This window comes from Balaenoptera ricei, chromosome 1, assembly GCF_028023285.1.
Source record: "Balaenoptera ricei isolate mBalRic1 chromosome 1, mBalRic1.hap2, whole genome shotgun sequence".
Classification (NCBI taxonomy): Eukaryota; Metazoa; Chordata; class Mammalia; order Artiodactyla; family Balaenopteridae; genus Balaenoptera; species Balaenoptera ricei.
Window position 1 is genome coordinate 40,330,488 of NC_082639.1, and position 21,817 is coordinate 40,352,304.

General features: G+C 47.9%; 1 protein-coding gene across 1 annotated transcript in view; it reads right to left on the bottom strand.

The window, feature by feature from the left end:
• Positions 1 to 21,817, bottom strand: part of AGBL4 (AGBL carboxypeptidase 4) — a 1,384,112-nt gene that overhangs the window by 97,637 nt on the left and 1,264,658 nt on the right. The window contains exon 9 of the mRNA XM_059898403.1: positions 9,876 to 9,987. Coding sequence (XP_059754386.1) covers positions 9,876 to 9,987 — 112 coding nt within the window. The remainder of the gene's footprint in view (positions 1 to 9,875; positions 9,988 to 21,817) is intronic.

Genomic DNA, 21,817 nt, shown 5'->3' on the forward strand with positions numbered 1-21,817 from the left:
AACCAGGGTAAGTGGAACAGATACGGGCAGCAGAGAGGGGTGAGGAGGAGAATTTTAGAATTTGCAGATTTGTGACGGAGATCCTCGTGGCTGGATTCTAACATTCTGGAATTTTCAAATTTGTAAGCTTGAGAAGATTCCATGTGTGAGAGCATTTTATGACAAGGGATTAGCAGGGGCAAAAAATGAAGGAACGAAGATGAGTCCATGGAAATGCAGCACGGTGAGAAAGTTGCGGAGGTCGATTTCTCTGGGATGTTTCTGTGCTATAGCGATAAGGAACAATGGGTCAGATGAGGGAGCTGCCAAGATTTCCCCAAACCATCCTTGAGGACCTACCAAGCGTGGGACCCTGCCAGGTGATGGAGATGCACGCTGGAAAAGATGGAGCTTCTATCCTTGAGAAGCTCAGCGTAAAGGAGGCAGGAAAACTATCACTAAAGCACAGCATGATGTGCGCTTTAACCGGGAGGTGTGCCCAGCTCTGCGGGCCGCCTACAGACATCCAAACAACTACTCTTCCTGAGAACTGCATTTCAATCAATGCTCAAGAGGCTCTCATTGAGCTGCCATCTAGTAGCCAGCCCTGCCCAGGGCAGCAGGGAGGTGAAGGCAGATCCTTTGCACCGGAGGGGTTTGCAATTTAGCTGAGAAAATGGAACCTATAGTCAGAGGAGAGGCTTCTATGGCACCAAGCCCATGGAATACACTCTATAAATGCTGATGGGATAAACCACTAGGAGACAGAAGCAAAGTCTATCAATAGAAGAACAAAGAAACAAAACACTTCGCGGGCCAAACTGTTCAGGGAAATCTTAGAAGAGGTAGGGCTGGAGGTGGGTTCTGAAGAGGGGGGATTTTGAGAGCGGCTAAGCGTGTCTCTTGACTTGAATACTTTTCCTTCTCTTTATTCATCAGATTCCCACACGTTCTTCAGAACACTGTGCAGATGCTCATTCCAGGTTCTGATGAGTGGATTTCTTCTTACCCGCCTGTCTCTCCTCTCTCTCTCCCATCACACATTCATGGCAGGCCTGTGCCCTGCGCTGGGTGTTAGGGATACAGAAGTATCCCAAGGTGAAGTCCAGGGCCTTGGTGGGATCGCAGTCTGTGGTGGGCGATAGGAGCTGGAGGTGGGTTTGGGGACAGTGAGGTAAGTGCTGTAATGACGAAATGCATAAAATCTCAATAGCTCCATTTTTAATATACCTACTACTGAGTGTTAGTTATATACATATTATCTTATCCTGAGAGAAATCTCATGAGATGGGCATTGTTGATCCCAATTTACAGATAGGGAAAATAAGACACAGAGAGCTTAACTGACCTGACTCAGAGGGAAACTTCTAGAAGCTTTGCTGGTCCTCATGCAGTTGAAACAATATGTATCTAGTTAGTTGGTGAGAGGCATCCAGAATCTTTCAGGATGAAAAGATGTTAGAGAAATTGAAGGCAACAACCAGCTTGACAGGAATATTGCTCTGACATGAGAGCTCCATCTCTCCACCCTGCTCGCTGCCAGAGTCAAAACTATAATCTAGAGAGGTAGAAAAACCACACTTTTTATCATAGGGAGAAGTTGCCCTTTAGAAAAGTAATGATTTCTCTTAAAATTCCTTAAAGTTTCATAAACCATCTCAAACTGTTGTAGGAAAATCTGTAAAAATTGCATGAGCTCAGAGCCCCCTGTACAATATCACATTTACTTCCAGCCTTTATTCCCATAGTGAACCTTTCCCCTGGTGCCTATTTACTGATTTCCTGGGCCATGCTGCTAGGAGTGGAAAAAAACATTGGAGTAGACCCACATGTGTGATCTACAGTAGTGGTGTGAGTGCGTCGCATCTACTCCTCTTGAAACTTTTAGCAGCTGGGGCAGTCTGGACATTTCCACAGGGAATTCCTCTCCATGCTGCCCCATGGCAATAATCCTTCCTCACCTTTACAAAACGCTTCATGCTCACATAATGGGGTGTCTCTCTCCAACTTGCGAGGTAAGCGGGTCAGGGACTGTTCTTCCCTGTAGCAGATGGGCACACCGAGGCTCAGGAAACTGACGTTTATGGAGCTTCTGCCATGTGCTGGGCACCTTCACAGGCATTCACTCTGGGAATGCATCCTGGGCTTCCCTGCATCAGCCAGGACTTTTGTGCCTTGTCATGAAATCCTGCCCAGCAGCGGAGCGTACATAACCAAGAAACAACTCCAAGATGACACAGACTTGGAGCCAGAAGGGCCCTGTGGAGATCATCCTTCAACCCCTACAGTGTATAGATGGGGGGAAATGAAGGCCCAGAGAGGGGAAGAGACTTGCCTAAGGGCACCAAGCAAATCCATGGTTCAGCCACTCTGATGGGGGAGTTACATTCCCCGCAAGGCCCTCTTGCTGCCACGGAGATCAGCCCACATAGTTTTAGCTTCTCCCTGCAGGGGACCTCTGGGATAATAAAGTCATAGATGTGGGGATGAAACAAAAATCTGGGAACCCATTGTCCAGATTCCAAAGTTCCTGAGGCCTTGGTGAGACAGTTTGCAAATGCCCCAGGGATGTGGTTTTCACCTGGGGTGGCACAGCCTGCTCCTAGGGACAGATAAACATCCTGCCATGGGGGCAAAGAATTATCCCACCCCAGATGCCATGACTGTGCCTCCTGCTCTCCTGGTTTCCTCCTAAGTGTGTGTATGGGATGCGGATGGGACACCTCCAACCTTCTCCCCGGTATGCCCGTCCTTCCCCAGGTGGACTTACGCTTCCACCATCAGGGTTCTCCCCCCAGACTGTCAGGTACTAACATGCAGGTGCCCTGTGGATTCTAGTGAGATTCACCATCTCAGAGCCTTCTGGTCTGGTGACCAGAGAAACCTCTGTTCACCCTAAGAACGGACCTCATGGGCCATTTCCTTCTTTTTTAACTGAATGTGAAACTGTGCTGGCTGTATGTTTGTGTACGTATCCTTTGTGTGGCTGTGCATAACCATATACTTGTCTGTGTCTATCTCTTATTTACCATGTTTATGTTTTTACATAAAAATATTTTCTGATTTATGTATGTGAATCTGTGCATTTTCTGCATATTTCTATGTTGTGTGTGTGTGTTTTGTGTGTCGTGTGAATGAGTGCTTGTCCTGCATGTGTTATCCAACTGTGTCGCCGACCGCTCTGTTTGCACGTAAATGTGTGATAATTTATTTATTTATCTGACAGAAAGAGAGCAGCTTATCTTGAGGATTACAGGAGGCAAGCAAGGAAAAAATCCCCAGCCCTGTGTTGCTCTGTTTGAAAAACTGCTCCGTGTTGTTATGGCAGCTAATTTTCCTTAAATGATTTAAGGAAACGGATCTGTCTAAAAGAGCTGCAGCCAAGTTGTTATAGCAACACAGGCCTTTCTCCTCTACGAAAAGGCGGGGAATCACCCCAGAGCGTAGAGACTTCTCAACAGAGCAGCGCTGGGCTCTGAGGGACGCCGGGGGCCGAGGAGAGGGCAGGAGGGGACGCATTCACCTCCCGTGTCCGTTCCTGGCATCCTTCTTGGCGGCAGCGCTGGCCACGCTCCAGTTCGGGTCTCGTCGTCTTTCACCTGGACCCCTGACGTCAGTGCCTATCGGGCACTCTTATTCCTCTTAGTCTCCACGTTGCAGACCTAGTCACTTTCTAAAGCATCTATCATTCAACGTAATATTCTCTCTGGTGCCGTGTTCTGTGCTCCGCCCTGGATACACATAGGGCACGTCCTTGAATAGCATGTCAGGGACGTTGACCTTTATCCCACAAATAATGGGGAGTCGCTGGAAGGTTTTAAGCGGGGGAGAGAGCCTCAGGTGGATTTAAATTTTAGGATGTCTCTCGGGTTTCTAGACTGGCGGACTGAATGGACTGAAGTACTATTTATTCATCGATTTCTCTCTCTCGCTCAAGCGGTTCTGATGGCTCCTCAGTGATGGTACTGATTCTCAAGATTGAGAGGGCTTGTGTGCCACAGTATTCCCGACAAGCAGCATTTTGTTCCACTGCCTTAATTTTTTTTACAGTTATTATACTTAGTTCAATTAAAAATCAGATTAAAAAAGGGCCTGAGACTTTGATTTTAATGAGAAGAGAGCACTGGACCACAGGGGGAAGCCAAAGTCCTTGCCCATGAGCTTCCTCGCAGCTGCCCTGTTGTATATGCTGCGCACCGACCCCAGCAGCTGAGCTCTGCCACCTCCGTTCTGTGGCTCAGCTTGCCCTGGAAAGCCCTCTCCCCTTTCCCTGTCACCTCCCTCGTCCCTAAACCATAGCCACCTGATAAAATGTTTCCCATTCCTAGGGGCTTCCCTGGTGGCGCAGTGGTTGGGAGTCTGCCTGCCAGTGCGGGGGACGCGGGTTCGAGCCCTGGTCTGGGAGGATCCCACATGCCGCGGAGCAACTGGGCCCGTGAGCCACAATTGCTGAGCCTGCGCGTCTGGAGCCTGTGCTCCGCAGCAAGAGAGACCGCGGCGGTGAGAGGCCCGTGCACCGCGATGAGGAGTGGCCCCCACTTGCCGCAACTGGAGAGAGCCCTCGCACAGAGGCGAGGACCCAACACAGCCATAAATAAAATAAATAAATGAAAAAAAAAAAAAAAGAAAGAAAAAAAATGTTTCCCATTCCTAAAGGTCCAGTCCAAATTCCTTGAAAAACCTTCCTTGGATCCCCCTGGGGACGCAAGTGCGCGCGCACGCGCGCGTGCGCGCACACACACACACACCCTGGATTAATCTCCCCCGCCCCATGTTTCCAAAGCGCTACATTTTCTCTGCTCACCTTCCTCACTGCCTTGGATTAAAATTGTCCATGAGGGTCTGGCCTTCCCATCAGATTGTGAGCTTTTCCTGGTCTGACATCCTGCCCCATTAATCTCTGTAACTCTGAGGTTACCCAAGGGTCTTGCACAAGGCAACCTGCAGAGATTGTCCTAAACTCTCAGGTTCTGTCTCTGGGAGTTTAGGACAATCTCAGCAGGTTGCAGGGAAACCAAGGAAAAGGTTTGTGTGCACAGACCAGAGCCTTAAGGAGGGCATAGCGATGGTGGCAGCAGAATCCAGGACACTCTGAGGGGAAGGTGAGATTGGGGAGGGGGTCTGTGGTCCAGTCACTCCTTTTTATCAGGAGACTCATAAAAACCAAGTCACGGAGGCTCTGGGTTTGCTTCCTCATTTGCTCGGCATTTACATGGAGTGCCTGCCCAGAGCCAGGTCCCTATTGGGCACTGGGGACTGAATCAGACAGACCCTGCCCTGGGGGACAATCAATCACAACTGGTAAACAAGGGCCACACTGACCACAGGGAGCTGTCCTGGAAGTGGGACATTAAACGCTTTGTATCTGAGATCCAGTGGGTTAAAGGCTCCTTTGTCAAGAGCATCATTTAATATCCAAGTCCCGGAGACGGGTGGAGGGTGCAGTGAGCACAGGGCTAGGAAAGCAGCTTTGAAGTCAACACCATCATTAATGCGAAGACAGCAGGCCCTTGCTGCCAGGTGAGGACACAGAGGGCTCATTCCAGGAGATTCTCTCCTGCTCCGCCTCAACACCAGCACATCTAAAGCTTTTCCCCATGCTTACTGGTCCTCCTGGGTTCCCATCTCAGGAAGGGCACCCCCTCCACTCCACTGTCAAAGCCAAACCATGGGCATCACGCAGGATTCCTTCCTCTCCCATCAGCCACAGTCGCTCGTGTCTCCCTCTGTAATATCTCCAGACTCCCCCTCCTCTCTGCCCCGAGCAACAGGTTCTAATGGTCTCCAGCCTCTAGCCTGGCACCCTCTGAATCCATCCCCTTCTAGGCACCAGTGGGATATTTCTGAAATGCAAAACTGATCCTGTTACTTCCCTGCTTAAAATCCTTCAGTGGCTCCCCATTTCCATGAGAATAAAGTCCAAATTTATTCTACCAAAGTCCTATATCACAGCCCCTCTTCTGCCCCTCTGTCTGTCCTCAGTACCAGCCACACTGAACGACTTGCAGCCTCCCGAGGGTGTCTCCATCTCAAGGCAGATGTTCAGATGCCTCCTCTGCCTGGAAAAGCCCTCCCTGCCCTGAGCAGCCTTCACATATCAGCTCAGGTGTTGCTTCCTGGCTTCAGCTCCTTCTGTGGCTCCCACCACCCCTGTGCCTCCCTCCACAAATGCACCTAGAATAACTGTCTGTAAATGGCTGTTTCCACCAGGTTGTGGACTCCTTAAGGTAGACACCAGCTCTGACTATTCACAGCACCCAGCACGAGGTTCCTCCCTCACCAGTTCTTTGAGGAACAACAATGCTCACAGATATAGACCCTGCCCATCAGCAAGGGTCTTTCTGATTCTCTGCTTGCGGATCCTGTGAGCAGGCCACCAGGATGGAAGGTGTGAGGCTGTGAGCGTTAGAAACAAGGTTAGAAGCTGTCCTGGCAGTTTAGATAGCTCTGGGGTTGAGTGATTCTGATGATGTCTGTGATGGTGAAGGTCCAGGGTAGAAACACATTTAACGCTATTAGGGCAGATGCCTGGGGCACTGCGGTGTTTACAGCTGGGCACATTGACTCTCGAAGTCACATGTGAATTTGAATGGGATACAAATAATGTTTGTTGAGGATCTGGTACACACCGGGTACCGTGTTAGGTGCTTTCGCATAGCTTTTTTTTTTTTAACACCTCTGATGTTTCTTCCTTTTTAAAAGAAAAAAAATTATTTATTTTGGCTGCACTGGGTCTTAGTTGCGGCACGTGGGATCTTCGTTGCAGTCTGCGGGATCTTTAGTTGCGGCATGCAGACTCTTAGTTGCAGCATGCAGGCTTCTTAGTTGCAGCATGAGAACTCTTAGTTGTGGCATGCATGTGGGATCTAGCTCCCTGATCAGGGATCGAACCCGGGCCCCCTGCATTGGGAGAATGGAGTCTTACCCACTGGACCACCAGGGAAGTCCCTCACATAGCTTTTAGGTAGAGAGATAGTGTAATTTGTCATCCAAACAGGGATGCTTTTAAGAGTGGAAGGAAGTACCATTAATAAATACTCCAGGACAATGGGTATAAACCAGAACTGCCCTGGGCAAGCCGAAACTTTTAACCATCCTTTCTACAGATCACGCTTTGTACATTCTTTTGGTAACCCTTGACACAATTTGTAAATCTATATTTATCAGTAAGTATTTACTTGTTTAATGCTTATTCTCCCACTAGATTGTAAGAGTTAGGGTTTTGTTCACTATTAGGACTACAATGCCTGGTAGTTAGAAACTACTTGATAAATATTTGTGGAAACAGGAAGGAAAGAATGGAGTAAGGTTCTGGGCAGGGGTCGGGGAAGAGAGGAGGAGATGGAGGCATCCGGGGTCCTGGTCCAAGTCGGCTTGGCTCTGATGTTAGCGCTCCGCATCCTTGCTTGGGGCGTAAAGGAGTGGACTTTCAGGAAGAAGGCAGCTCCCACAACTCACTCAGCATCCAAGTGTGTTTACTAAGGTCCGACCAGATGATGATCAATCTACTCATAGCACAAAGAATATCCTAATACCTCTGAAACCCGGCCTCGCCTGATCTGTATTCTGTAACAGGATCGAGTGCCCAGTTGCCTGGGAGCAAATCAATGACTTCAGATTGATGATGGCAACGGCAGGCTGATGTCTCTTCTCTTTAGCAAACTTGACGCCCTCCCTTCTGTTCCTCCCCCAGTTCTCTCCTCGGGGATTCACCTAAAACACCACTTTGTTCTGAGGCCCCCACTCTGTCACTTCTCCTGCCTCGTGTCTTTTCTTTGATCATGCCTCGTTGTCCCCTCTGTGAATAGCTCTTTAGTATCTATAAACCACATTACAGTGGGCATAACAGGATTTGCCATGTTCAATCCAATGCAACTCAACAAATAGTTATTGAATAGCTATTATCAGCCAGATCAGAAAAAATGTAGGGGCTGCCCTCTTTTAATAAGAAGGTGGCAGAAGAAGGAGGGGTCATGATTCTATCAGGGAAACTACAGTTAACACCGAGGTCTGGGGAACAGAACCCAGCTGACTACAGACACATCCTGAGCAATTCAGAAGCAGCATTTCTCTGCCAGGAAAGCTGGTCAGGATGGATCAAAAGTTCAGGGTAATAACGGGGTTTGGAGAGTATAGCTAACACCTTCTTTTGTAGACAAGGAGGGATGAATTGGAGAAGGAGGCAGATATACTAAAGCTATGGCTACGTAAGCCCTGACAGCAAGTGGGTTATAAAAAGACCTAGGGAAGCAAAGCTCACAGAGGAAGATAAAGATGGCAGCTGAGGTGAGATAACTACTTTGCACCTAAGGACTTACTTACTTTTTCATTAACCCTTGCTCTAATATATACATTTGTTTTTATGTACACAATTCTGCCTGGTCAATACATATTGCTCTTTTTTTTTTTTAAGGGAATTTTTAAAATTAATTAATTAATTTATTTATTTTTGGCTGTGTTGGGTCTTCGTTTCTGTGCGAGGGCTTTCTCCAGTTGCGGTGAGTGGGGGCCACTCTTCATCGCGGTGCGCGGGCCTCTCACTGTCGCGTCCTCTCCCGTTGCGGAGCACAGGCTCCAGACGCGCAGGCTCAGTAGTTGTGGCTCACGGGCCCAGTTGCTCCGCGGCATGTGGGATCTTCCCAGACCAGGGCTCGAACCCGTGTTCCCTGCATTGGCAGGCAGATTCCTAACCACTGTGCCACCAGGGAAGCCCCCATATTGCTCTTTAATTCTTTAATTCTTATTGGTATCTTCAAAGAGAGTGAGTAGAATGAGGTACACAGGTGCATCACTGAAATACCCCAACTCTGGGATCTTTGCTGTCTTAGCAATCAATATCTGTCACCTGATGGCAGTCAAGGGGTCATAAATCACAATCATCAATGTTGGAAGAGACTCACTCACATGTAGTCTCACTATAATGTCTTCCAAACAATTGAGTCTCCTCCATGCACTATTTTTGACAGTGTCATTTAGCTTCAAGTTGAACACTTTTAGTAAGGCCAAGTTCACAGGTCACACACCCACTCCATCCTCGGGCAGCTCTAATGGTTAAGAAGTTTTATTTCTCTATCGACCTTACCTCTTGCTTTGACCTCCACCTGGAAGATGTCTGACTATCCTCCTTCATAACTCTTCAGAGAGAATGATGGTGGTTGTCCTCCTTTCTTCTCTAAGCTATGAAACCCCAATGTCTTCTCCTATTTCTCACAAAGTCGTGTCCCTGTGAGCAAACTCAGTGTGGACATCCCCATTCCCCTTCTTTCTGGAATAGCAGGCCCTCTTCTCTAGGAACAGATTTGTCACTACCGCCACACACCCCAAGGTCAACTACATGATTCCAGCGAGGCTGTCCTGTCCTTACATATCCTTGCCTCTTGGACCAGAGTTGCCCTGCCCAGAGGTGGCCGTGTCCTCCACTTCCTGCCCAGAGGAACGCCAGTCCCTCTTGGAACTGGAACTAGAATATGAGAGTGAGTCACTCTCCAGTGGGGCAACCACTGGACATGACAGTTGGCACAAGCTCCCTAGAGATGCAGGAGGCCAGGCTACAGTCTCCAACTGTATATGAGGCTCTGGGACTCTTCTAAAAAATTCTCTATTCTGTGTAAACTAGTTCAAGTTGTATTTCTTTCACTTGTAACCCAAGAGCCCTGATAAATGTGCTCCGGTATATTTCCTCCACCCCACGAGATCTCCACAACTGAAGCCAGTATTCGTGAGGGGTGGGGAAGCACTTGTCCAAGTCAGAGAAGAGACCAGCAGGCCTAGTCCCTCCCGGGTTTTGACCCTGAATTCCTACTTTGCAGCTCCTAGTGGGCCTTCCCAGTACAACACTGCCCTTTCCCAGATCAAGCCGTAAGACCAGCAGCGGCTGAGGGGGTTCAGTTACTCACTGGGTCGTTGTACATCTGAATGATAAGCTGTTTCACCCCATGCAGGGTGGGGTGGGCCCACGGAGAGGGATCCAGCCAGTGACGGTTCAGGTCGAACCCCATCAGAGAGCACCTAGGCAGTACCCAAAGTCAGAGTCAGTACAGGAGCAGTCATTATGTCACTTACCTAGCACATGTTTGTTTGTTTGTTTTTTGCCAGAGATAGTGCTGAGCATTTTACATGTATTAATTCAGTCACCTTCAACAACCCTATGAGGTCACTATTATTATAATTCCTGCTCTACAGAAGAAGAAACTGAGTCACAGAGAGGTTCAAACATATTTCTGCGGAGCAGTCTCACTTCAGTGTCCATGCCCTGAGACCACAGACGCATGCGCATCTCCAATACAGGGCCAGAAAGAAGGCTCAGGCCAAAACCATCGCTTTCCCCACTGTTCCTCTCTGTCTCACACCCACAGCCAATCCATTGTGTCTACCTTCAAAATATAGTCAGAACCCAGAACTTCTTTATCACCTCCACTGCTATCACCTTGAGCTTGGACCAAGGTCCGGAGTATTGTAATAATCTCTTACCTGGTTTTGTTTCCACCCTTCCATCCTCCTACCCCACCTCTCACCCTACATACCCTCCCCCTTTTGCACACAACACCCAGGGTGATCCTATTAAAACATAAGTCTGATGGAGTCCCTTCTTTGCTCAAATGGTTCTCTGCTAGATGCAGAGTAAGAGCCAAAGTCCTTACCACTAGCTACAAGTGCCCATGTGTTCCACCCATTATCTTCTCTGACTTCAGCTCCTAACACGGTCACTCCTGCTTCTTCTCTGCCAGGTTCTGGCCTCCTACTGTTCCGCCAACAAACTGAGTACTTGCAGCCCCGGGGCTCTCGGACAGGCTGTCCCCTCTGCCTGGAAGCCTCTTCCTCCAGATGGCTGAGTGATTCGTTCTCACTTAGTGCCAGTCTTTGCTCACAGGTCACCTGCTCAGTGAGGGCTACCCTGCCCACCTTCTCCACAATCTCCCATGGACACATTAATTACTTCACCAGGGCAAGTGGGACCGTGACCTCTGGTCTCCTCCTATCCCTCTTCCTTCCCTTTTTTTCCTCCAGATTGACTCAAAGCCTTGCTTGTCCTTGGAAAGATGCACCACCCCCAGGTCTCTGGGCCCACGCTTCCATCTGCTGGGCCTTTGCACACTGTAGGCTTTCTCCAGGCCAGCCCAGGCTGAGGGACAACTTCAGAAACCCTGTTCTTGCTCACAACTCAGATTACCGCATCCATCCTCTTCCTGTCTCCAGAATGTCTCCCACACAGATCTGACAATCTTGCCTTCTTGATCAAGATTCATCTATGATTCTCCATCACCTATAGGATAAAATTCTGCTCTTCGCAGATTTTTAACCAGATTCAAAACTGATGGACTTTTTGCCAAATTGTCCCCCCCTTCTTTGCCCAAATTGTCCCCCTTTTCTTTTCTCTCCCTTCCATCCCATCTTATTTTACTATTTTACCCATCCCTACTTATTTTCCCAACCCCTCTAGTTCCTTAAGTTCTAAAACTCAACCCCCTCTCAGCTTGTTACATTTACAACCCCACTGCTCATCTTACTCAGAAAAATAAAGTATTCTACCGAGGACCCCTCCTTCAAGGTGGTTGGGGTGGTGTTGGGGAGTAAATAATAATAATTTCCCCCATCACTTAAAGTAAGCTGGCTGGGAACCCTGTGGGAGAATAACTAATGTTTCGTGGGGACACATAGGGAAAGGCTTCACTGAGGAAAAATCATTTGAGTTGGGTCTTGCTGAATGAATAGAATTTTTCCAGGTGTTGGTGGCAGAAGGAAAAGTGCAAGCAAAGAAAGGAACTGTGAAGCCACCCAGGCTATTGGGGGAATGGTGGACAATTTGATTTGACTGAATCATAGAGTACTATGTATATATGTAGTGAAGAGGTGGTGATGGTGAGCTGTAAAGGGAGTGGGAGGGGAAATGTAAGGGCCTCGAGTGCCCGGCATGGAGGTTCACTGTTTCGTCTTTGCATTGCTATACTTAGATGAATTGGGTGCTGGTGTTGGCTTCTCATTGATGGCAAAGTGGGGACAGAAACAGTCATATGCAGGTTACAACAGTATCATCATCACAGTCAAGGGGTCACGGTCAACAGACATTACTTTGTCCCAAGAATTAAGTACTTTACTAAGTGTGAAATACTTTATCTAGGTCAACCTTATGAGGGAGGTACTATTATTATTCCCATTTTGCAGATGTGGAAACTGAAGCACAGAGGGTTATAAACAACTTGCTTGAGAGAAGGGGTGATGTCAGGATCAGTTTACAAGCAGTCTGACATTCCGTGCTCACAAGAAACATAGTCTAACAGGAGAAAGAAGATCTCCTCACAGGCTTATGTACATTTATAATTCAGGACCATGTTATCAGGATTAAGTGAGGACAAACTTAATTTATAGCACAGGTTCTGGCACATAATAGCAGATCAAAAATGTTATGTTGTTGTTTCCTTGTACTTTATCATTGTTTTGTGCTACATGCTATATCAGTGGCACAGACTAATCGGTTTGCAGTCCATCAGGGGCTGGAGTGGGCAGCAGACAGCAGTGGTCAGGGATGACCTCCTGGCTTTCTTCCCAGTTTGGAAATCAGGCAGATCTGAGCTCACATCCATGCCCTGTTCTCTCCTAAGGTAGTAGGCATTTGCCCATTTTCTCTGGGGAATTCCTAGTATCTAACTCTGTGATTAGATGGGGCAGGATTAGGGAGCGTTCGTTCCTCCATCATTAAAAGATGATGACACTGTGACGGTGCCTTTTCTCTAACCCCAGAAGAGAGATGGGCCCAATGACCTGGCATCCAGAGCAGCGGCAGGAAACCCAGACTCAGGCAACAGCTACTTCTGTCCAGCACTTAAACTTGGACTAGGTGATGCCACGCTGGGAGTTGGGTCATACAGCAGTGCTACCGTGGAAGAGAGATAGATTATTCCTGCCAACAGCCAATTTTTCTGCCCTCCAGAGCTACTCTGTTAATTAGTTGTTTTCCAAGTCTGGTCTTCCAGCTTCTGCTTCATTCTGTAAGCCCCTTCCTATAAATTCCATTTTTGTTCAAGTGGCGGAGTCAGTTCCTGCTTCTTTAACTGAGAGCATCCCTAACCATATGGCTCTGTGGGCTAATTTATGGAAAATGCCAGCAGGCCCCTATATTGCCCACTTCCCAATGGCTGGTTACCAAGGAGACAAAACCATTGGTCTGGGTGCTGTTCCCAGAGAGCTCTTCCAGCCCGTACTGAGCATCTAAAAATTTGGAAGGGAACATTGTCGTTGATGACAAGACTTAATCATAAACTGTATCCTTTGAGATGGTTAGCTTACCTACCTCTCCCTCTTCCAAACAAGAATGTCCTCAACAAAGTCTTGGCCAAGTCACCAGCCTGTTCCATGACACCTCCAGGACCTGGTACCCACCGCCTCCCCAAGCAGCTTATCCCATTCTTGGACAGCTCTGTTAAGAAAGTCTTCCTTCTCTTTAGCTGAAATTTGTCTTCCGGTGACTTCACCCATCAGTCTCAGTCTTGCCCCACGGAGTCACACAGAACAATGAGGTTACGTTGGGAAGACCAGAAGCTTTGGGAGTCAGTTAGGCTTCAGTTTTGGCTGTACTCCTTACCAGCTGTGTGACCTTTTCAAAATTTCTTTTTTTAAAACCCCTCTGGGTTTCTGTTTTATCATATGTAAAATGAGGATAACAACCTCGACCTTCTGGATTGCATACATGAACTAGTGTCTGTAAATGGCCCAGCAGAATCCTCAGACAGAATGAATATTGAATAAACAGTAGCCAGTGATGACAGTGGCAGTGGTGGTGACTGTGGTATCGTTGAAATTGTCTAAATCTAAATATCATCTACTCCAGGAAGGCGTGCTGACTTACTCTCCGCAAATGTGGGATGGGTGCTTCTCCTCTGCTCCCATGGCATCCACTGCTCCCACATCGGAGTGGCTACAGCACAAGATATAGTAATTATTCAGTCTGTCTTCCCCACTGGACCATGAATTCCTCAAGGGCAAGGATGATGTCTTATTTGTGTTTGTACTCCTGTGCCTGACAAAGAGCCTGGACTACAGTAGACAATAAAGACTTAGTTGTTGAATGAACATTTCATTCTTTCCCAAGCATTTTCCTATCTCATATGATACAGTTCTCACAACCATCCAGCCACACAGGTGGATTCCGTTTTTCAAGTGGGAGCATTGAGGGCCAGAGAAGGTGAGGTAAGCCATTCCTCCAAGGTCGCCTAACCTGTACTCCACAGGGCCCAGACTGGAATCCAGGTGTCCTGGTCCTGGGCTCCATGGTCTTCACACCTGGCCATACTGCTTCCAGGAAGCCTCTTTGATTCAAAAAAGTGAGATTTGAAACTGAAGGAAAAGTGTTATTGGTGAGAGATCCTGAAAGATCCACTCCTTGATCCAGCCTACAGATGAAAGCAGAGTATGGCTGGTGATTCAAAGGCAACTCAATCCCCAGGAATCCTGGAGCTCTTTAGAAGCTAAAGCATTTGTGGAACTCTGAAATCAGTAGTACCTGTGCTGGGTTTTTTTGAGATGATTTTTGAAGACTGCTTTATTGGCAACCAGTCTATCAGTAGAAAGACTGCTATTTATTGAAGAAAACGTCTTAGTAAAGTAAAGCCCTGGCTAGGGCCTGGGGGACAGGCCTCACCTCTAATATCTATATCATCTTGGGAAAGTCACCTCCCTCCCCTGGGCTCCATGCTCTTCTCTGTAAAACAAGGGTGTTATACTTCACTCATGGAGGACTCTTCCCGCTCTCTCATTAAGTGATTCAAAGCATCAATAATTGGGCTTTACCTCCAAAGTTAGGGACTTGGAGGAAGCATACATTTTGAATAAAGTGAAGTTGAAATACAAGGAGAACAAAATATTCTAGAAAAAGGATTGATACAGTTTTTAAAAGAAATGCCAAATAGTTAAGGGTTACCAATATCTTAACATTAATTGCATGCATTTTCCAACATTTGAGATTTGCATCAGACCCAGTCCTTGCCTCTAGGAGTTCTCACATTGCTCAGAGCTTTGAAGAGAAGATGGGAGTTTGCCAAAGTCAAGACATGAGAGAGCATTCCAGGCAGAGTTCATGGTATGTGCGAAGTGAGGGAAGTAGAAAGCTTGGAAATTCTATGCATTTCTAACAGTGTTATGCTTGTGTTTTATGCTTGTGTCCTTCCCCGGGCTATAGGCACTGGGAAGGCAGTGCTGGTGCAGGTTCTTACTCTTCAGTGGTTTCAGCTGCCTAAAGATAGGGGAATGGACAAGATGACTTCCAGATGTCCGGCTCTCACCCCTATGGTTGCCACTTTAGGGTCACTTAGTATGAAATCTGGGGTCTCTGCTCTGGGCCTGTGTCTCCTTGGTCCTCTACTATTCTGCTATTTATTTTCAAGGTAAAATTTCTGCATGAGCTCAAAATCAGGACCCATGTTCTAACATGAGAGGGGCTATCTATGGCACCAAGAATATCGAATATTTGACATTAGGACCATTCTAGAAAATCCAAATTTATGAAAGTCAAGTTTATATATAACTTCTTCCTCTTGAGTTGGAGATACTCTTGAGTATCTTTTCTTTCTTCTTCCAAACTGTGAGCCCAATGAGGCCAGGGAATATGTCTGTGTCATCTTGCCTACCTCCACTCCAACTTCCCTACTATAGACTGAGGTGCTGAGAAGGTTCAATATATCTATTGAATATATAGATTATTGAATAGATGCACAAATGCATGAACAAATACCCTGAAGGTTTGTAAACAAGGTTTAGATAATTACTTGAAGACATATTTTGAAAAGTATTTAAGCACTTGTTACGTGCTAGACACTCTCACAATAGCCAAGTGAGGTAGGTAGGTAGTGTTTAACCCCATTTCATAAATGAGCAAATAAAATCCAAGAGAGATATGACTTCGAGAAGGTCACTTGACAACTACTAGAATATAGAGCTGGGATTCAAACCCAGGTCTTACTGAACCCAGTGACCCTTTGAGGTCCCCCCAGCCATCAAGGAGGCTATGTGATCTGTGAAAGAGTTGCTAGGCTACTCCTCTGTCTGCTCTTCCTGTACTGCTCTCCTTCTCTTCGGCCCAATGGCAGAGATACATGGTTCCAGAGAACATTATTTAAATGGCAAATAAATAGCTCCATCTTGTGAAGGGCATTGTGCCTCATCCCTGTTGCAATAATGGCAGCTGGAATGAGAGCAATGATTTTAATTCCCCTCCTTAGGATTTCCTTTTCATATCCTCTAAAGGGTAGAGAAAAAGGCAGTTTGGTGCCTCCAGGTCAGTCTTGTCCTCAGCACGGTAGGGCTGTGTGCTCCTGGAAGGGTGGCGTTGACAAGCAGAGATGTATGGGGTGCGCATGCAATTGTCCCTCAAACGCAGCAGTTTTTCAGCATTACCAATGAGCTGCATTGGATTAAGTATATTTGCACCAAAAGCAAAATAAATATTGCTTTATTTAATGCCACTAAGAGGTTGGGATTCAGTTGCCCTTGGCCTGAGCCACCTTCCAGCTCTATTGATTGGCCAGTGTCAGGATGCCAGACAAGCTGTCATCAACAGCTCCTGCAAAATGCTTAGCAGGTGGGCTGGGCTCTGCTGTGGTGGAGACAGAGGGGAGCGGGCAGTGTCCTTTGTCTCAAACACACACACAAGGGATAATTATAACAATCACCTCTCCATCACCACCACCGAGATATTTAAAGCATTCCCCTCACATTCCTTCTTAGATGACCACAACAAGGATGTGACCCAGGCTGCGGAGGCAGAGGAGGAGGATGGATAATTACATAGGCTCCAATTCAGAAGGATTTGGGTTTGAGTCCCAGATCGACCACTGAGTAGTTTTATGACCTTGGACAAATTCATGTTTTGCTCAAAGACCTAAAAGCACTGGGAGGGCAGAGACTAAATCAGTTTCATTTGCCATCGATTCTTCAGTGTTAGCCCAGTGTCAGGTACACAGCCAACTTGCAGTTAAACTGAAGAAATGGAAATAAACAGAAAGGTTAAGCAATCTGCCCCTAGCTCAGCAAGGACAAGGGACAGAGGCAGGACTTGAACCTGGTGTGCTCAGCTCTAAAGCCTATGTTCTTAACCATCACTCTATTCTCTCTTAGCAGCCCTGGGAGTCAGCTCAGGGCCTGATAGAGGGACTCATGTGAGGTGAGGGGTGGATGCAACACCCTTAATTTTTTAAATAAATTTATTTATTTATTTATTTTTGGCTGCGTTGGGTCTTCGTTGTTGCGCGTGGGCTTTTTCTAGTTGTGGCGAGTGGGGGTTACTCTTCTTTGCGGTGTGCAGGCTTCTCATTGCGGTGGCTTCTCCTGTTGCGGAGCACGGGCTTTAGGCAGGTGGGCTTCAGTAGTTGTGGCTCGCAGGCTCTAGAACACAGGCTCAGTAGTTGTGGTGCATGGGCTTAGTTGCTCCGTGGCATGTGGGATCTTCCAGGACCAGGGCTTGAACCCATGTCCCCTGCATTGGCAGGCAGATTCTTAACCACTGCACCACCAGGGAAGTCCCAACATCCTTAATTTTTAAATGGGGAAACTGGCTCTCAAATAAGACCTAGCACAAAAGGCACCTTTACGCAAATTGACAGAAGGTGCCCTCCCCCCCACTCCAGGCTGATAATTTAAAAACAGGTGCCCCTTCTGGGTGGGTGAAGTACAAAGTGATGTCACTTGTTCTAGCCAGACGTGGGGTCGGGAGCAGAGTTGCAGCCCATCTTGACCCCCTGACCAGGAGCCTTTGTGCAGTGCACAAATTGCATGGCCATGGGAGGCGGCCCTGGACCTGCCCAAGGTTCATAGCAGAGCCAGGATGAGCACTCAGGGTTCCGACCTCCAGGGATCAGCATGGTCTTGACCCTGTAGTGGTGGTCCTTCTGGCAAGGTGGTAGGATTGGGGAAGGAGGTGATGAGACCACACCTGGGGAAGGGGTCATCTCTAACATTAGACTCCCTGGGGCCCTTTCTCCTGGAGCTTATTCCTGGTGGACAAGGAGAACCGTCATTGGAGTGCCCTCTCCCTTCCCGTGGAGACTGTGTGCTCCGGGATTCAGCCCCCTCCTTTCCGGCTCCTGCTGGTCAGCAACAAACACCCGGGCTTGGGGGGATTTCCACACTGAGGCTTAAAGCAATTCTGAGAGCCAGTCACCAACTAGAAGGACCCAAGATTTCATAAAACCCAATCTCCCCATTTCAAAGATGGGGAAACTGAGGCCAAGGTCATACAGCTATGTAAGGGTAGAGTTGAAAGTCCATTCCAGAACTACTGGATTATTTTTATCTCTGTAAGAACACTTACAAAGTGTCAAAAGAACCATTTTAAAGGCCCAAGGGGGCACGTTTTCTAAAGGAGTGTACAGTACTGGCCCTTGGGGCTAGGAAGGCTATTTCCATTCCATTAATGAAAAGAGGCAGAGGAAGCATAAGGGAAAGAAAAGTCCTTTAGGTCTTCACAGATCTGGGAGCTGGCGAGACCCTTGCCCACCTGGTCTGAGCCTGAGAAGTGGCTTAGGTTGTGAGTGTGGACTGCAGAGCCACACTGCCTGGGTAAGACCCTGGAGGGCCCATGGATTAGCTGGTGGCCTAACCTCTCTGTGCCTCAGCCCTGATCTGCAAAATGTGGATTCTGCCTACCTCAGAGGGTTGTTTAAAGGATTAAATGAGATCAGCCGTGTAAATGCTGGGGACACCGTCTTGTTTGACATAAGCGCTATACACGTGTTAGCTGGTCTTAGGGTTTCATCTTGGCATGACACTCAGGGTCTTCCACAAACTAGTCCCAACTTATTCCTTAAGCTTCTTGTGTCACGTCCCCCAACCTGTACACCATGCAAGGCTTGCACATTATATGTCCTATGAGCTAGTTACAAAAAGGCACACCCTTCTGCGGGCTGGTGCAACATCTCCAAGTGGCAAGGCTTGTTGGCCTCCATCTGCCCTCTTAGCCTTTGTGCAGTGTGTGAACCTACATCATAGGCTGCAGCCCTGACCATGTGCACTAGCCACTCCAGACCACCTGGTAGTCCTCAGGGCTCCTGTTCACTCGGGGTTCAGGCAGCAGGTCTCAGAGGCTGAGCTCTTGGGCTTCGAGTCAGCTCTCTCGTTTTGACTCCTGGATCTCCCTCACATGGGACCTTGGGCAAGTGAGTTCACTGCTCTATATGCTTCAATTTCCTTGTCTGTGAAATGAGGATAATATAAGAAGCTACTTCATAGTTTCATGGGGTTGTTGGGAGAAACCCCCCTTTGCTTTCAATCCCAATGGGGACTTTTAGTCCCCAGGAATCAGGAGAATGGCTCTTCATCTCCATCCCCTCGCATCCTCTTCCCAAGGGAGGGGATGGAACTTATCTGACGGGTCAACCTGATACAAGGAGCAGAGACTGTTGGGCCTGGCCCTCCTGGCACAGCTTGTTTGGATCTGTGACCCCGCAGGGAGGGTCCGTTCCGTCCTCCTCTCCTCCACTTGGTGTGGCTTCTGGGAGGCAGCTTCCTTCCCGCTCAGCTTGTGGCTGGTGGGGAAGTTGAATTTTGGGGTGACGTATAAGGAGGTCAATTTTGGTCACAGATATAAGCCATGCCTTCCAAATTCTGCTTTTTTCAATAATAAAGCTAATATTCTGACCTCTATCTCTCTGACCCCTGTGTCTCCTCCTACACTGGTGGAAGTGGGCTGAGAGTGGGAACAGGAGCATGACGAGTTCTCACCCCCACATGTCCAGGGGGAATAATACATTAAACACTATTAGAATAGGGTCCGAGAGCTTGTATAATTGCATTAATGTTTGCATTATTACCATCACTGCTGTTATTTAACATTATTATTCCTTTGGTAGAGAATGTGTTGCTCATCTCTCCACCCAACTAACTCCCACTCTCCTCTCAGGAGCCATCTCACCAGCGCCTCCTCCTGGAGGGCAAGCACGTGGCCAGGCCCCCCTCAGATCCCTGGTGATGGTCAGGACGAAGTGTGCGCCCGGGTGAGCGTTTGCGCACAGGGCAAGGGGGACAGTGGGAGGCGAAGCTGAGGAGGCGCTTCCTGGACGCTGTGTCCGCCTTGAAGACCAGGCTACAGAGTATAGGCTCCTTCTGATGGTCAATGGGGGGCCCCGGAAGGATCGCACATAGAGAACTGACACTATTCCAGCAGCAGTTTAGGAGCTAAGACCGGGAATGATAAAGTTTTTGATTCTATCATATTGTTTTGCTCCTCCGGACTCCCCAGCCACTAATTCTGGCTTACTGTCTCCTCGGAGGCCTGTCTTCACTGTAGAATCAATGATTAAAGTCAACTCACTATCAACTCTAACTTTGAAAGGCTATTCAGCTGCTTGCAGGGACAGAGATGGGGAGCTGCCTCCGTAGACATCTAGCCATCTGGCCTTTTCTGAGGAACCCGGCTGAGAAGCTCATTTGAATAATTGGTTTTAGCGGTGTGCACTCGTGGGTTAGACACCTGATTACGCTGCCTGCCCCAGTGTCCTTTCAGCCTCTGTAGAAACATCATGCAGGTTACATAAAGCGGGAGAGAGTCTCTGGGAGGTAAGGCTTTGTCTGGCCCCTGCGTCACTTGCGTTTCATCTTAAATAACTATGTGGCTCACTCCCTGTGTGACCTTGGGCAAGTGACTTAGCCTCTCTGTGGCTTGGTTTCCTCTTTGTTCAAAGAGGCAGCGTGATTTCTGCCCAGTCCATGCCTCCTTGTAAGGTTCTCAGAGAAGGTGGGGTGTGGGGGGGGTGAGGGTTGTGACTTAGCAGGAATGCAAGTGGAAAGATTTAGGTTGACGAGAGCTCAGTGTCAGATAGCGATGGGCATGTAGGCTGTACCAGGAGAAGTACATCCCCAGAATTAGGCTTGTGATGGTCCCTTCCTTCTCCTATGCCACTAGCTAGCTCTATGAACTTAAGGGAGCTACCTAATCTACCTATGCCTCAGTCTCCTCATCTGTAAAATGAGAATAATGAGAGTTGTTCTAAGAATTAAACAATACATGCAAAATACCCAGAATAGGGTCAGGCCCAGGAGGTTCAATAGATATTAACTATTCACCATCACCATCATCATCACCATCGCCATTGTCATCACCATCATCATTCTCATCATTATAACTGTTCCATCCTGGACCCCATGCCTCAAATACAGACCATGACATACATCTGGAGTATGCACAGGGCACAGCAGTAAGGACAGGGAGAGGGATGGATTTCAGATTACATATGAAAAGTTGTAAGGCTTTGGGGATGTTCAGCCTGCAGAACAGGAGCTGGCAGGGGTTCGAGTGAGTGAGGAGTGGGGAGGAGTGGGGACACACAATCCTCAAACAGCTGAAGGGCTACTATGTAAAAGGTGGACTGAACATGACTAATCCTTCAGGGGCAGAAAGCAGAAGTGATGGGCTATCAGGTTTAGCCTGGACATAAACACCCCCTAACAGTCAGAGCTGGCATCAGTGCAGCACTTCTTAAGGTTTCCCTGCCCTGGGCAGGGCACTGGACAAGAGGTCTTTGAGCTCCCATCCCACTCCAAGGCTGATGAGGCTATGGAGAGGCAGCAAGGGGGGGACATGAGGCCTGGGGGGGAAGGAGACACAGTGAGGAGGGGCTGGCAGATATTGCTTGGTGAGGCAACTTGCAGTGGATCTCTGTTTCCATTTCTAGTTGATGAAAAATGCATAGTTTTATGCTGTCAAAGAACAAATAGAATATTGACATGTATTTTGCATTTTACATAGCTAATTTTATGTTCTATTCTATTTTGGACAGTTAAAAATGTTTCCCCCTTTGGATGTTGAGGTGGGCAAGGTTGGTCAGTTCCAATGTCTGTGGGTGAGTGTGTGTAT